The sequence below is a fragment of the Salmo salar genome, chromosome 06, assembly GCF_965601325.2.
Source record: "Salmo salar chromosome 06, fSalSal1, whole genome shotgun sequence".
In the NCBI taxonomy this organism is placed as follows: Eukaryota; Metazoa; Chordata; class Actinopteri; order Salmoniformes; family Salmonidae; genus Salmo; species Salmo salar.
In genome coordinates this window covers 97152501-97169469 of record NC_138296.1, presented here as the reverse complement: position 1 = coordinate 97169469, position 16969 = coordinate 97152501, and the positions used below count along the sequence as shown (strand labels likewise).

Sequence of the window (16969 nt, the reverse complement as noted above, 5' to 3'; positions counted from 1 at the left end):
ATATAATATAGTAGCAGCATGTTAGTAGGGTAATATAATATAGTAGGGTAATATAGTAGCAGCATGTTAGTAGGGTAATATAATATAGTAGCAGCATGTTAGCAGGGTAATATAATATAGTAGCAGCATGTTAGCAGGGTAATATAATATAGTAGCAGCATGTTAGCAGGGTAATATAATATAGTAGGGTAATATAATATTGTAGCAGCATGTTAGCAGGGTAATATAAAATAGTAGCAGCATGTTAGTAGGGTAATATAATATAGTAGGGTAATATAATATAGTAGCAGCATGCTAGTAGGGTAATATAATATAGTAGGGTAATATAATATAGTAGCAGCATGTTAGTAGGGTAATATAATATAGTAGGGTAATATAATATAGTAGCAGCATGTTAGCAGGGTAATATAATATAGTAGCAGCATGTTAGCAGGGTAATATAATATAGTAGCAGCATGTTAGTAGGGTAATATAATATAGTAGCAGCATGTTAGCAGGGTAATATAATATAGTAGCAGCATGTTAGCAGGGTAATATAATATAGTAGCAGCATGTTAGTAGGGTAATATAATATAGTAGCAGCATGTTAGTAGGGTAATATAATATAGTAGCAGCATGTTAGCAGGGTAATATAATATAGTAGCAGCATGTTAGTAGGGTAATATAATATAGTAGCAGCATGTTAGCAGGGTAATATAATATAGCAGGGTAATATAATATAGCAGTTTAATATAATATAGTAGCAGCATGTTAGCAGGGTAATATAATATAGTAGCAGCATGTTAGCAGGGTAATATAATATAGTAGGGTAATATAATATAGTAGCAGCATGTTAGCAGGGTAATATAATATAGTAGCAGCATGTTAGGCAGGGTAATATAATATAGCAGGGTAATATAATATAGCAGTTTAATATAATATAGTAGCAGCATGTTAGCAGGGGTAATATAATATAGTAGCAGCATGTTAGCAGGGTAATATAATATAGTAGGGTAATATAATATAGTAGCAGCATGTTAGCAGGGTAATATAATATAGTAGCAGCATGTTTCTTAGCCCCTCTGTCTGGCTTCCTCCTCCCATATAACAACAACAGCAACAATAACAACTCTGTCTGTCTAGTATTCTTCATTCCTCCGACAACAATATCACGCCATAGTAAAGACCGCTACACTTTTTACGCAAAAACAGGCATATAGAGCTTCGGGTGAAAACGACGCTCCCGTCGCTGTGTTTGGGTAGTTAACCTGTAGTGTTGCAGGACCCTTAACCAATCCCTATCACCACGCCGTGCTCTGCGACCACGCTATTGGAGCCCGGCTTGAATGACGTGAGGATTGGCCTTTCTGATTGGCCGAGCGGGGATGGTGGGGAAAGTGCCCCTAAAGACCAATGGGCTGCGTCATGGGCAGATGCTGCGGCTGAAAGGCGGAGCTCTCTCCGATGGGTATTTAAAGACGCGAGGATCCCGGTCAACACTAGTAAAGCGCACAGGGCTGCGGGAGTGTACAGGGGAAGGAGAGAGAGAGAGAGAGAGAGAGAGAGAGAGAGAGAGAGAGAGAGAGAGAGAGGGAGAAATAGAAAAGACAGGGAGAGGAAGGGAGTGGAGAAGACCGTGGAGCTAGCGGTACTGATGGAACAACAGGATATATAACCGTTACCTGGGTAACTGCTTTTATTACTCCGGTGTTTTTCCCTGGTGCATTATGGGCTCTAAATTAGCCTTTATTTTTTTCCTCCCCCCCCCCCCCCCCCCATCCATGGTGCATCCAAACTGGTCAAGGATAATACATCTTGAAGTATTCTGTCGGAGCACACTTCTCTTCTCCGTGGAAGACTGGAGATTGCATCTCTCTCTCTCTCGCTCTCGCTCTCTCTCTCTCTCTCTCTCTGTTGTGTTTTTATCTGCCTCTTTTCCTGGCTGCGCTCTCTCTCTCTCTCTGTCTCTCTCTCTCTCTCTCTCTCTCTCTCTCTGTTGTGTTTTTATCTTTCTATTTTCCTGGCTGCTCTCTCTCTCTCTCTCTCTCTCTCTCTCTCTCCCCCTCTATCCAGCGCTGCTATTTTATCATTCAGCCCACCAGAGGGTATGATTAGCTAAAGGCATGTGATGAGAACGACGGACTAAATCATTGATTGTTTTCTCGTCTTTCAAGCGAACTGGGCTCAATAACTCGAGTGTGTTGATCATTTACCTCACTATGTGTCTGTTGGCTGTTACATGAATGTACTGGATACCGCTGTGTTTCTGTGTAGCTGCTATCCGACCAGAGTTGTGGAGCCTATTGTGGGTTTGGTTTTGACTGTTCTTTCCGCACAGTAACATATCTGTCCCCTTCTCTCCCCTTCCTCTCTCCCCTCTCTCTCTCTCTCTCTCTCTCTCCCCTTCCTCTGTCCCCTTCTCTCCCCTTCCACGCTCCCCTCTCTCTCTCTCTCTCTCTCCCCTCTCTCCCCTTCCTCTCTCCCTCTCTCTCCCTCTCTCCCCGCTCTCGCTCTCTCTCTCACCTCTCTCCCCTTCCACTCTCCCCTCTCTCTCTCTCTCTCTCTCTCTCTCTCGCTACCTCTCCCTCCTGTCTCCCCCCCCACTCTCTTTCCTTCCTTCCCTCCTTACCCCAGACACCGTATTTCCATGCCTCTCCTCTGTCGGGGCCTCGTCATTGATGGGCAACCACTTGGACCGTATCACCCATCTCAGCTACAGCGAGCTGCCGACCGGCGATCCGTCCGGAGCGGAGAAAGAGGAGCTAAGGGTCGGCGTAGCTTACTTCTTCTCCGACGAAGAGGAAGAGGTGGATGTTTCTATATCATTTACTGTTGTCTATCTTTGTGTCGTATTCTATCGGGGACCACGTTGGAAACATAATGGTATCGCTTTAACCCTCAAGCTACCAACATATTGTGACACATTCATTACCAACTGGGGTCAATTTGACCATAACAATAAACTATTCAGGGGGGAAAAAAACTATTATAGTAAAATATCTATGTATATCTTATTAATTTACATATTCTGTAAAGAAAAAAAAAAATAATACTATAATTTATCATCATTTGATTATTAGTATCATTTTGTTTTCAGAATTTTGAAGTAAATAATAATTTAGTAATATTCATGGGGTAAAAACTACTGCCATTTAAACTAACATTTTAAATGTACTTCATTTTATTGACAAAAAGGCATTAAATTCACCAAAAATATGGCTTAGTTTTGTTGTTTCCATGACATAGACTGACCAGGTGAAAGCTATGCTCCCGTATTGATGTCACCTGGTCAGTCTATGTTCCCGTATTGATGACCACCTGGTCAGTCTATGTTCCCGTATTGATGACCACCTGGTCAGTCTATGTTCCCGTATTGATGTCACCTGGTCAGTCTATGTTCCCGTATTGATGTCACCTGGTCAGTCTATGTTCCCGTATTGATGGCACCTGGTCAGTCTATATTTCCCATATTGATGTCACCTGGTCAGTCTATGTTCCCGTATTGATGTCACCTGGTCAGTCTATGCTCCCGTATTGATGTCACCTGGTCAGTCTATGTTCCCGTATTGATGTCACCTGGTCAGTCTATGCTCCCGTATTGATGTCACCTGGTCAGTCTATGTTCCCGTATTGATGGCACCTGGTCAGTCTATATTTCCCATATTGATGTCACCTGGTCAGTCTATGTTCCCGTATTGATGTCACCTGGTCAGTCTATGCTCCCGTATTGATGTCACCTGGTCAGTCTATGTTCCCGTATTGATATCACCTGGTCAGTCTATGCTCCCGTATTGATGTCACCTGGTCAGTCTATGCTCCCGTATTGATGTCACCTGGTCAGTCTATGTTCCCGTATTGATGGCACCTGGTCAGTCTATATTTCCCATATTGATGTCACCTGGTCAGTCTATGTTCCCGTATTGATGTCACCTGGTCAGTCTATGCTCCCGTATTGATGTCACCTGGTCAGTCTATGTTCCCGTATTGATGTCACCTGGTCAGTCTATGCTCCCGTATTGATGTCACCTGGTCAGTCTATGTTCCCGTATTGATGTCACCTGGTCAGTCTATGTTCCTGTATTGATGACCACCTGGTCAGTCTATGTTCCCGTATTGATGTCACCTGGTCAGTCTATGTTCCCGTATTGATGTCACCTGGTCAGTCTATGTTCCCGTATTGATGTCACCTGGTCAGTCTATGCTCCCGTATTGATGTCACCTGGTCAGTCTATGTTCCCGTATTGATGTCACCTGGTCAGTCTATGTTCCCGTATTGATGTCACCTGGTCAGTCTATGTTCCCGTATTGATGTCACCTGGTCAGTCTATGTTCCCGTATTGATGACCACCTGGTCAGTCTATGTTCCCGTATTGATGTCACCTGGTCAGTATATGTTCCCGTATTGATGACCACCTGGTCAGTCTATGCTCCCGTATTGATGTCACCTGGTCAGTCTATGTTCCCGTATTGATGTCACCTGGTCAGTCTATGTTCCCGTATTGATGTCACCTGGTCAGTCTATGTTCCCGTATTGATGGCACCTGGTCAGTCTATATTTCCCATATTGATGTCACCTGGTCAGTCTATGTTCCCGTATTGATGTCACCTGGTCAGTCTATGCTCCCGTATTGATGTCACCTGGTCAGTCTATGTTCCCGTATTGATGTCACCTGGTCAGTCTATGTTCCCGTATTGATGTCACCTGGTCAGTCTATGTTCCCGTATTGATGACCACCTGGTCAGTCTATGTTCCCGTATTGATGTGACCTGGTCAGTCTATGTTCCCGTATTGATGTCACCTGGTCAGTCTATGTTCCCGTATTGATGTCACCTGGTCAGTCTATGCTCCCGTATTGATGTCACCTGGTCAGTCTATGTTCCCGTATTGATGTCACCTGGTCAGTCTATGTTCCCGTATTGATGTCACCTGGTCAGTCTATGTTCCCGTATTGATGTCACCTGGTCAGTCTATGTTCCCGTATTGATGTCACCTGGTCAGTCTATATTTCCCGTATTGATGTCACCTGGTCAGTCTATATTTCCCGTATTGATGTCACCTGGTCAGTCTATATTTCCCATATTGATGTCACCTGGTCAGTCTATGTTCCCGTATTGATGTCACCTGGTCAGTCTATATTTCCCATATTGATGTCACCTGGTCAGTCTATGTTCCCGTATTGATGTCACCTGGTCAGTCTATGTTCCCGTATTGATGACCACCTGGTCAGTCTATGTTCCCGTATTGATGTCACCTGGTCAGTCTATGTTCCCGTATTGATGTCACCTGGTCAGTCTATGTTCCCGTATTGATGTCACCTGGTCAGTCTATGTTCCCGTATTGATGACCACCTGGTCAGTCTATGTTCCCGTATTGATGTCACCTGGTCAGTCTATGTTCCCGTATTGATGTCACCTGGTCAGTTTATGTTCCCGTATTGATGACCACCTGGTCAGTCTATGTTCCCGTATTGATGGCACCTGGTCAGTCTATGTTCCCGTATTGATGTCACCTGGTCAGTCTATGTTCCCGTATTGATGTCACCTGGTCAGTCTATATTTCCCATATTGATGTCACCTGGTCAGTCTATGTTCCCGTATTGATGTCACCTGGTCAGTCTATATTTCCCGTATTGATGTCACCTGGTCAGTCTATATTTCCCATATTGATGTCACCTGGTCAGTCTATGTTCCCGTATTGATGTCACCTGGTCAGTCTATGTTCCCGTATTGATGTCACCTGGTCAGTCTATGTTCCTGTATTGATGACCACCTGGTCAGTCTATGTTCCCGTATTGATGTCACCTGGTCAGTCTATGTTCCCGTATTGATGTCACCTGTTAAATCCACTTTAATCAGTGTAGATGAAGGGTAGGAGACAGGTTAAAGAAGGATTTTTTAAATGTAATTATTATATATTTTTTTGTGTACTTTTGAACCCCTTTTTTTCTCCCCAATTTCGTGATATCCCAAATTGGTAGTTACAGTCTTGTCCCATCGCTGCAACTCCCCTACGGACTCTGGAGAGAGGTGAAGATCGAGAGTAATGCTTGGAACCTACTACCAATGACACACTTCTCACTTAACCCGGAAGCCAGTCGCACCGACGTGTCGGAAGATACACCATTCCAGCTTGCAGACGTCCCCAGCGAGGAGTCGCTAGAGCGCGATGGGACGAGGAAATCCCGGCCGGCCAAACCCTCCTCTAACCGAGACGACGCTGGGCCCGATTGTGCGCCGCCTCATGGGTCTTCGAGCTCACGGCCGGCTGTGACACAGCCTGAAATCGAACCTGGGTCTGTAATGACGCCTTAGACCTCAGAGCCACTCGGGAGGCCTTAAAGAAGGAGACAACTGAGACGTGGATGTGTGTCGTTCAGAGGGTGATCCGGGACAGACAAAATATTTACGAGCCTTTGAACGGGGTATGGTAGTAGGTGCCAGGCGCACCGTTTTGAGTGTGTCAAGAACTGCAACGCTGCTGGGTTTTTCCACGCTCAACAGTTTCCTGTGTGTGTATCAAGAATGGTCCAACACCCAAAGGACATCCAGCCAACTTGACACAACTGTGGGGAAGCACTGGAGTCAACATGGGACCAGCAGCCCTGTGGAAACGCTTTGACACCTTGTAGAGTCACGTGACCCTGATAGATTGAGGCTGTTCTGGGGGCAAAATAGGGCGCAACTCAATATTACTAAAGTGTTCCTAATGTTTTGTACATAATGGTGTGTATAGACAGTAGTTATATAGGATGGTGTGTATAGACAGTAGTTATATAGGATGGTGTGTATAGACAGTAGTTATATAGGATGGTGTGTATAGACAGTAGTTATATAGGATGGTGTGTATAGACAGTAGTTATATAGGATGGTGTGTATAGACAGTAGTTATATAGGATGGTGTGTATAGACAGTAGTTATATAGGATGGTGTGTATAGACAGTAGTTATATAGGATGGTGTGTATAGACAGTAGTTATATAGGATGCTGTGTATAGACAGTAGTTATATAGGATGGTGTGTATAGACAGTAGTTATATAGGATGGTGTGTATAGACAGTAGTTATATAGGATGGTGTGTATAGACAGTAGTTATACAGGATGGTGTGTATAGACAGTATAGACAGTAGTTATATAGGATGGTGTGTATAGACAGTAGTTATATAGGATGGTATGTATAGACAGTAGTTATATAGGATGGTGTGTATAGACAGTAGTTATATAGGATGGTGTGTATAGACAGTAGTTATAGAGGATGGTGTGTATAGACAGTATAGACAGTAGTTATATAGGATGGTGTGTATAGACAGTAGTTATACAGGATGGTGTGTATAGACAGTATAGACAGTAGTTATATAGGATGGTGTGTATAGACAGTAGTTATATAGGATGGTATGTATAGACAGTAGTTATATAGGATGGTGTGTATAGACAGTAGTTATATAGGATGGTGTGTATAGACAGTAGTTATACAGGATGGTGTGTATAGACAGTATAGACAGTAGTTATATAGGATGGTGTGTATAGACAGTAGTTATATAGGATGGTGTGTATAGACAGTAGTTATATAGGATGGTGTGTATAGACAGTATAGACAGTAGTTATATAGGATGGTGTGTATAGACAGTAGTTATATAGGATGGTGTGTATAGACAGTAGTTATATAGGATGGTGTGTATAGACAGTAGTTATATAGGATGGTGTGTATAGACAGTAGTTATATAGGATGGTGTGTATAGACAGTAGTTATATAGGATGGTGTGTATAGACAGTAGTTATATAGGATGGTGTGTATAGACAGTAGTTATATAGGATGGTGTGTATAGACAGTAGTTATAGAGGATGGTGTGTATAGACAGTAGTTATATAGGATGGTGTGTATAGACAGTATAGACAGTAGTTATATAGGATGGTGTGTATAGACAGTAGTTATATAGGATGGTGTGTATAGACAGTAGTTATATTGGATGGTGTGTATAGACAGTAGTTATATTGGATGGTGTGTATAGACAGTAGTTATATAGGATGGTGTGTATAGACAGTATAGACAGTAGTTATATAGGATGGTGTGTATAGACAGTAGTTATATAGGATGGTGTGTATAGACAGTAGTTATATAGGATGGTGTGTATAGACAGTAGTTATATAGGATGGTGTGTATAGACAGTAGTTATATAGGATGGTGTGTATAGACAGTATAGACAGTAGTTATACAGGATGGTGTGTATAGACAGTAGTTATATAGGATGGTGTGTATAGACAGTAGTTATATAGGATGGTGTGTATAGACAGTAGTTATATAGGATGGTGTGTATAGACAGTAGTTATATTGGATGGTGTGTATAGACAGTAGTTATATAGGATGGTGTGTATAGACAGTAGTTATATAGGATGGTGTGTATAGACAGTAGTTATATAGGATGGTGTGTATAGACAGTAGTTATACAGGATGGTGTGTATAGACAGTAGTTATACAGGATGGTGTGTATAGACAGTAGTTATATAGGATGGTGTGTATAGACAGTATAGACAGTAGTTATATAGGATGGTGTGTATAGACAGTAGTTATATAGGATGGTGTGTATAGACAGTAGTTATATAGGATGGTGTGTATAGACAGTAGTTATATAGGATGGTGTGTATAGACAGTAGTTATATAGGATGGTGTGTATAGACAGTAGTTATATAGGATGGTGTGTATAGACAGTAGTTATATAGGATGGTGTGTATAGACAGTAGTTATATAGGATGGTGTGTATAGACAGTATAGACAGTAGTTATATAGGATGGTGTGTATAGACAGTAGTTATATAGGATGGTGTGTATAGACAGTAGTTATATAGGATGGTGTGTATAGACAGTAGTTATATAGGATGGTGTGTATAGACAGTAGTTATATAGGATGGTGTGTATAGACAGTAGTTATATAGGATGGTGTGTATAGACAGTAGTTATATAGGATGGTGTGTATAGACAGTAGTTATATAGGATGGTGTGTATAGACAGTATAGACAGTAGTTATATAGGATGGTGTGTATAGACAGTAGTTATATAGGATGGTGTGTATAGACAGTAGTTATATAGGATGGTGTGTATAGACAGTAGTTATATAGGATGGTGTGTATAGACAGTAGTTATACAGGATGGTGTGTATAGACAGTAGTTATATAGGATGGTGTGTATAGACAGTAGTTATATAGGATGGTGTGTATAGACAGTATAGACAGTAGTTATATAGGATGGTGTGTATAGACAGTAGTTATATAGGATGGTGTGTATAGACAGTAGTTATGTAGAATGGTGTGTATAGACAGTAGTTATATAGGATGGTGTGTATAGACAGTAGTTATATAGGATGGTGTGTATAGACAGTATAGACAGTAGTTATATAGGATGGTGTGTATAGACAGTATAGACAGTAGTTATATAGGATGGTGTGTATAGACAGTATAGACAGTAGTTATATAGGATGGTGTGTATAGACAGTAGTTATATAGGATGGTGTGTATAGAAAGTAGTTATATTGGATGGTGTGTATAGACAGTAGTTATATAGGATGGTGTGTATAGACAGTATAGACAGTAGTTATATAGGATGGTGTGTATAGACAGTAGTTATACAGGATGGTGTGTATAGACAGTAGTTATACAGGATGGTGTGTATAGACAGTAGTTATATAGGATGGTGTGTATAGACAGTAGTTATATAGGATGGTGTGTATAGACAGTATAGACAGTAGTTATATAGGATGGTGTGTATAGACAGTAGTTATATAGGATGGTGTGTATAGACAGTAGTTATATAGGATGGTGTGTATAGACAGTATAGACAGTAGTTATATAGGATGGTGTGTATAGACAGTAGTTATATAGGATGGTGTGTATAGACAGTAGTTATATAGGATGGTGTGTATAGACAGTAGTTATATAGGATGGTGTGTATAGACAGTAGTTATATAGGATGGTGTGTATAGACAGTAGTTATATAGGATGGTGTGTATTGACAGTATAGACAGTAGTTATATAGGATGGTGTGTATAGACAGTAGTTATATAGGATGGTGTGTATAGACAGTAGTTATATAGGATGGTGTGTATAGACAGTAGTTATACAGGATGGTGTGTATAGACAGTAGATATATAGGATGGTGTGTATAGACAGTAGTTATATAGGATGGTGTGTATAGGCAGTAGTTATATAGGATGGTGTGTATAGACAGTAGTTATATAGGATGGTGTGTATAGACAGTAGTTATATAGGATGGTGTGTATAGGCAGTAGTTATATAGGATGGTGTGTATAGACAGTAGTTATATAGGATGGTGTGTATAGACAGTAGTTATATAGGATGGTGTGTATAGACAGTATAGACAGTAGTTATATAGGATGGTGTGTATAGACAGTATAGACAGTAGTTATATAGGATGGTGTGTATAGACAGTATAGACAGTAGTTATATAGGATGGTGTGTATAGACAGTAGTTATATAGGATGGTGTGTATAGACAGTAGTTATATAGGATGGTGTGTATAGACAGTAGTTATATTGGATGGTGTGTATAGACAGTAGTTATATAGGATGGTGTGTATAGACAGTATAGACAGTAGTTATATAGGATGGTGTGTATAGACAGTAGATATATAGGATGGTGTGTATAGACAGTAGTTATATAGGATGGTGTGTATAGACAGTAGTTATATAGGATGGTGTGTATAGACAGTAGATATATAGGATTAATTATGACTAGAATACAGTTGAAGTCGGAAGTTAAGTTAAAACTCATTTTTCAACCACTCCACAAATTTCTTGTTAATTAGAGATAGCCCCCATTTTTTTTTTTACATTTTCGCCTAAAATGACATACCCAAATCTAACTGCCTGTAGCTCAGGCCCTGAAGCAAGGATATGCATATTCTTGGTACCATTTGAAAGGAAACACTTTGAAGTTTGTGGAAATGTGAATTGATTGTAGGAGAATATAACACATTAGATCTGGTAGAAGAAAATACAAAGAAAAAACCAACAGTTTTTATTGTATTTCTACCACCATCTTTGAAATGCAACAGAAAGGTCCCAAATCTAACCATCACACTGGTTTTAATTCCGATGGTGTCCACACGAGGGCAGCAGTGTATGTGCAAAATTTCAGACTGATAACTTGAAGTATGAGCAAACTACGTGACATTTAGTGTGAAGTCACCCAGGTACAGACATTTACATTTTCATTACATTTTAACTGCAAGAATATCATCAAATCTGTATACTTGGACTTTGATTTAGCTTTTCCAGTATTAGTAGCCATATTGTAAGTTCAACATTTTCAAAAGGCCCAGTTTTCATAACTTCATAACTCTCCATATTCTTGTAATTTTTGCCCAAAAGGAAAAGGCTTGCTGTCGCACAAGGTTAGCGGCAACATTTTGAGACAGATACGGGTTTTCCGCATACTCCCGTAAAGCCCAGCTCATTGGTTATCTACCCCGATTGGTGCTTATTTGAAAAAAGTTACAGTCAATCAAGTGAAGACCGCCCGCGTCATTGGCGTGCCATGAAGGCGTCGCTCTCTGACCAAATATGGTGTCCTATAGGATATACTACACCCCTAATGAAATAGTGAAGTCTGGTTACGTTCTAGGATCTCTCCCCTGTAACTATTCCCCAGGTCGTTGCTGCAAATGAGAACGTGTTCTCAGTCAACTTACCTGGTAAAATAATGGATAAATTAAAAAAATATATATATAAAAAAAAAATAGGAACGTAATTTGACTGGTTGAAACAACGCTTAGGGTGAGATTTTCACAGAAACCTTTCTTTGCAAATTGAACGAGTGGAAATACAAAATCGATCGTGCATGCTATATGGACCTTTTTAAGATATGAAAAATGATTTTATCTAACAAAACGACACTTCATGTTATCTCTGGGACCCTTTGGATGATAAATCAGAGCAAGATTTCAGAATGTACAGTAAGTACAATTAAAGTTAAGTAAGTTAATTTATCAAACCTATCACGGTGAAAAAAAGTGTTTTGTTGTTAGGAGCTCTCCTCAAGCAATAGCATGGCATTTGTTCACAGTAATAGCTACTGTAAATTGGACACTGCAGTTATATTAACAAGAATTTAAGCTTTCAGCCGATATAAGACACTTCTATGTACCGACATTTGTTGTTTCTCTAAAATCTGCGATCGTGACACACGGTGCTGCATGATTTAAAACTGTCCCTTTGATGGGACGCCGATCCCCACTAGAATTGTTCGTGACACAAGTAATTTTTCCAACAATTGTTTACAGACAGATTATTTAACTAAGAATGATCTGTATCACAATTCCAGCGGGTCAGAAGTTTACATACACTAAGTTGACTGTGCATTTAAACAGCTTGGAAAATTCCAGAAAATGATGTCATGGCTTTAGAAGCTTCTGATAGGCTCATTTACATAATTTGAGTCAATTGGAGGTGTACCTGTGGATGTATTTCAAGGCCTACCTTCAAACTCAGTGTCTCTGGGAAAATCAAAAGAAATCAGCCAAGACCTCAGAAAAGAAATTGTAGACCTCCACAAGTCTGGTTCATCCTTGGGAGCAATTTCCAAACGCCTGAAGGTACCACGTTCATCTGTACAAACAATAGTACGCAAGTATAAACACCATGGGACCACGCAGCCGTCGTACCGCTCAGGAAGGAGACGCGTTCTGTCTCCTAGAGATGAACGTACTTTGGTGCGAAAAGTGCAAATTAATCCCAGAACAATAGCAAAGGACCTTGTGAAGATGCTGGAGGAAACAGGTACAAAAGTATCTATATCCACAGTAAAACGAGTCCTATATCGACATAACCTGAAAGGCCGCTCAACAAGGAAGAAGCCACTGCTTCAAAACCGCCATAAAAAAGCAAGACTACGATTTGCAACTGCACATGGGGACAAAGATCGTACTTTTTGGAGAAATGTCCTCTGGTCTGATGAAACAAAAATAGAACTGCTTGGCCATAATGACCATCGTTATGTTTGGAGGAAAAAGGGGGACGCTTGGAAGCTGAAGAACACCATCCCAACCGTGAAGCACGGGGGTGGCAGCATCATGTTGTGGGGGTGCTTTGCTGCAGGAGGGACTGGTGCACTTCACAAAATAGATGGCATCATGAGGGAGGAACATTATGTAGATATATTGAAGCAACATCTCAAGACATCAGTCAGGAAGTTAAAGCTTGATCGCAAATGGGTCTTCCAAATGGACAATGACACCAAGCATACTTCCAAAGTTGTGGCAAAATGGCTTAAGGACAACAAAGTCAAGGTATTGGAGTGGCCATCACAAAGCCCTGACCTCAATCCCATAGAAAATTTGTGGGCAGAACTGAAAAAGTGTGTACGAGCAATTAGGCCTACAAACCTGACTCAGTTACACCAGCTCTGTCAGGAGGAATGGGCCAAAATTCTGGGAATGTGATGAAAGAAATAAAAGCTGAGATAAATCATTCTCTCTACTATTATTCTGACATTTCACATTCTTAAAATAAAGTGATGATCCTAACTGACCCAAGACAGGGAATTTTTTACTAGGATTAAATGTCATGAATTGTGAAAAACTGAGTTTAAATGTACTTGGCTAAGGTGTATGTAAACTTCCGACTTCAACTGTACATGTGAAAGCACGTTTACATACACCTTAGCCATATGCATGTTTAAGTCTCCATACGTTTCCATTTACATTTAAGTCATTTAGCAGACGCTCTTATCCAGAGCGACTTACAATTTGGTGCATTCACCTTATGATATCCAGTGGAACAACCACTTTACAATAGTACATCTATATCTTTTAAGGGGGGGTTAGAAGGATTACTTTATCCTATCCCAGGTATTCCTTAAAGAGGTGGGGTTTCTCCCACCATAATAATTTAGTTATGGATTGCCTATAAACTCGATAAATTCAGTAAACTCAAGTATTATTTTGTGTGTAATTTTCTTACATTAATTAATTACATTAATTACATTAATTAACCTTTCTTGCGTTATTACTTACAGCCAAAAATACGTTTTTTGAAATTCGGTCGATGGGTCGCTCACCAGCATTTTGACCAGAAATTCAACTTTCCTGAAATGGATCTTTTGTTCGTACCCCACCCCCCCCCCACCCCCCCCCAAGGCATTTCCACTCATCCCAGGGGCTGCTCCAAGACGCTGCTGACGGAGAAGAGGAATACAGAGTGGGCTTTTAGTCCAACTCAGCAGGCGTGCACACCACCCACCACTTCTGAGTATATTACTCGCTAATGTTCAGTCCCTGAACAATAAAGTAGACCAGCTCAGGGCGAAGAACTCCTTCTAGAGAAACATCGGGGACTGTAACATACTCTGTTTCACAGAATCATGGCTCTCTCTCTCTCAGGGTGTATTGTCCCTGTCCATACAGCCAGCGGGGTTCTCCGTATTAACATCATAATACGTAACTCTCCTGGGAAAATGAACGGTGGAGGGGTTTGTTTCCTTATTAACTAGTCTTTGGTCATAACCTACAGGAACCAAGTCCTTTTGTTCTGGAATACCTCACCATCAAATGTCGACCGCATTCTCTTCGGTCATCATCACGCCTGTGTATATTTCTCATCAACATCCAATACAGCTCTCTGTTTATCTGTCACGTCCTGACCAGTATAAGGGGTTATTTGTTATTGTAGTTTGGTCAGGTCGTGGCAGAGGGTGTGTTTGTTCTGTGTTGTCGGGGATTTTTTGGGGGTATGGTTCTATGTTTTTGTATTTCTATGTTCTTTCTATGTTGTGTATTTCTTTGTGTTGGCCTGGTATGGCTCTCAATCAGGGACAGCTGTACATCGTTGTTGCTGATTGGGAGCCATACTTAGGGAGCCTCTTTTTTCCACCTGTCTTTTGTGGGAAGTTGTTTTTGCACTGCTGTATTTTTAGCCCTGCAAAACTGTTTAGCTGTCGTTCGTTTATTTCGTTTTCTTGTTTTGTGTCGTGTTCTCCAATAAAGTAAATATGAGCATTCATGTACCCGCTGCATTTTGGTCCAATCCTTACGACGCTCGTGACAGTATCTGAGTACTGTATTGCAGTTCTATCAAGTATTTAACCCAATGGACGACCATCTTTACCATTGGCAGATTTTTATATGCACATAAATAAGGTAATTTTGGGGTTTTGTACACGTTGTATAGAAAAGTCCAATCTCATGAGAGGACATGGGGAGTTGTATCTCTACAGATGATCTGTCTATCTGGTCTAAATCACTGATACAGTACTTATTACCCTCCACCCTCCATGTCCCCCCCTCCATGCCCCGCCCCCCTCCCCCCTCCATGTCCCCCCCCCCCTCCCCCCTCCATGTCCCCCCCCCCCCTCCCCCCCTCCATGTCCCCCCCCTCCCCCCTCCATGTCCCCCCCTCCATGTGTCCCCCCCTCCATGTCCCCCCCCTCCATGTCCCTCCCCCCCTCCATGTCCCTCCCCCCTCCATGTCCCCCCTCCCTCCATGTCCCCCCCTCCATGTCCCTCCACTCTCCATGCCCCCCCCTCCATGCCCCCCCCTCCATGTCCCCCCCCCCCTCCATGTCCCCCCCTCCATGTCCCTCCACCCTCCATGCCCCCCCCTCCATGTCCCTCCACTCTCCATGTCCCCCCCCCCTCCATGTCCCCCCCCCTCCATGTCCCCCCCTCCATGTCCCCCCCCCCTCCACCCTCCATGCCCCCCCCCCCGTCTCCATCTCCCCCCCCTCCATGTCCCCCCCCCCCTCTGGTGGTATGGATAACTTGTTATTATGTCTCCAGAGAATCCTATATTCAAATAAAGGTCCTATCTTTCAAATTACTAAAGGAAAAATGTGGTGTTTTTTAAACTGGGGTCAAAATGATCCCAAATTACTTACATTTGTAAAAAAAAAAATAATTATTACAAATTGATATAGAAAGTCTAAACAATGATTTATTTGAATAATTGAATAAACTACATTTAGCCTATGATAAAACATATGCCTCTGTGGTCAAATTGACCCCAGTTCATAGCTTGAGGGGTTTTGTAACCCTGAGTTTGTAGGTCTACTCATGCTACCATTATGTCAGATCATGAAATGCACATTTAAATACATTTTTACCCGGCCAAATTATTGTAAAAAATAAAAATAAAAAAGTGCCTTTTTTTTCAGGCACTGAAAAATCAGCACGGACCGGATTGACGAGCTCTTCCCACTATGCATTGTTTCTGCAGTGAGGACTCACCCTCTTAGGAGAATCATTTTAGAGAATCATTTGTAATTAATCTGCAGAAACATGTTGTTTTGAGCAGAAAAATAAAGAAAAAGAGGCAGTATAGCAGTCTGCCAATCAGGGAGCCAAATGAACGACTCTTTCACCGATGTGATTCGCTTCCCGACGTTTACCGAAAAGAACTGTTCATTCGCGAATGACCCATCACTAATGACAAACTTTGATTCGTTTTGCCTGCTCTTGGGGGTTTTAGGTTGGATATCTCTAAAATACATTTGATTGATTGAAAATACATTTGATTGATTGAAAATACATTTGATTGATTGATGATTTGATTGATGATTTGATTGATTGATTGATTGATGATTTGATTGATTGATTGATTGATGATTTGATTGATTGATTGATGATTTGATTGATTGATGATTTGATTGATTGATTGATGATTTGATTGATTGATGATTTGATTGATTGATTGATGATTTGATTGATTGATTGATTGATGATTTGATTGATTGATTGATGATTTGATTGATTGATGATTTGATTGATTGATTGATGATTTGATTGATTGATGATTTGATTGATTGATTGATGAATTTGATTCCAGGTGGACGACGGAGGAGGAGGAGGAGGTGGAAGCAGTTACCCTTGCGCCAGCCAGGAGGGCCCCGGGTCGGTCAGCGAGTTGGAGTACTCCGCCTTCTGCTCCCAGGAATGCATCTTCTCCAAGCTCCGCGAAAACCAGGACTTGAACGTTTACACCGCCAAAACTT

At 41.2% G+C, this 16969-nt stretch overlaps 1 protein-coding gene across 1 annotated transcript in view; it reads left to right on the top strand.

Moving 5' to 3' along the window:
- Positions 1-1494: 1494 nt before the first annotated feature.
- lratd1 (LRAT domain containing 1) overlaps positions 1495-16969 on the top strand; it is a 17826-nt gene continuing 2351 nt past the window's right edge. Inside the window, exons 1-3 of the mRNA XM_045721216.2 lie at positions 1495-1665; positions 2614-2786; positions 16804-16969. The exon at positions 16804-16969 is cut by the window's right edge and continues 2351 nt beyond it. Coding sequence (XP_045577172.1) covers positions 2658-2786; positions 16804-16969 — 295 coding nt within the window. The 5' untranslated portion in view covers positions 1495-1665; positions 2614-2657. The remainder of the gene's footprint in view (positions 1666-2613; positions 2787-16803) is intronic.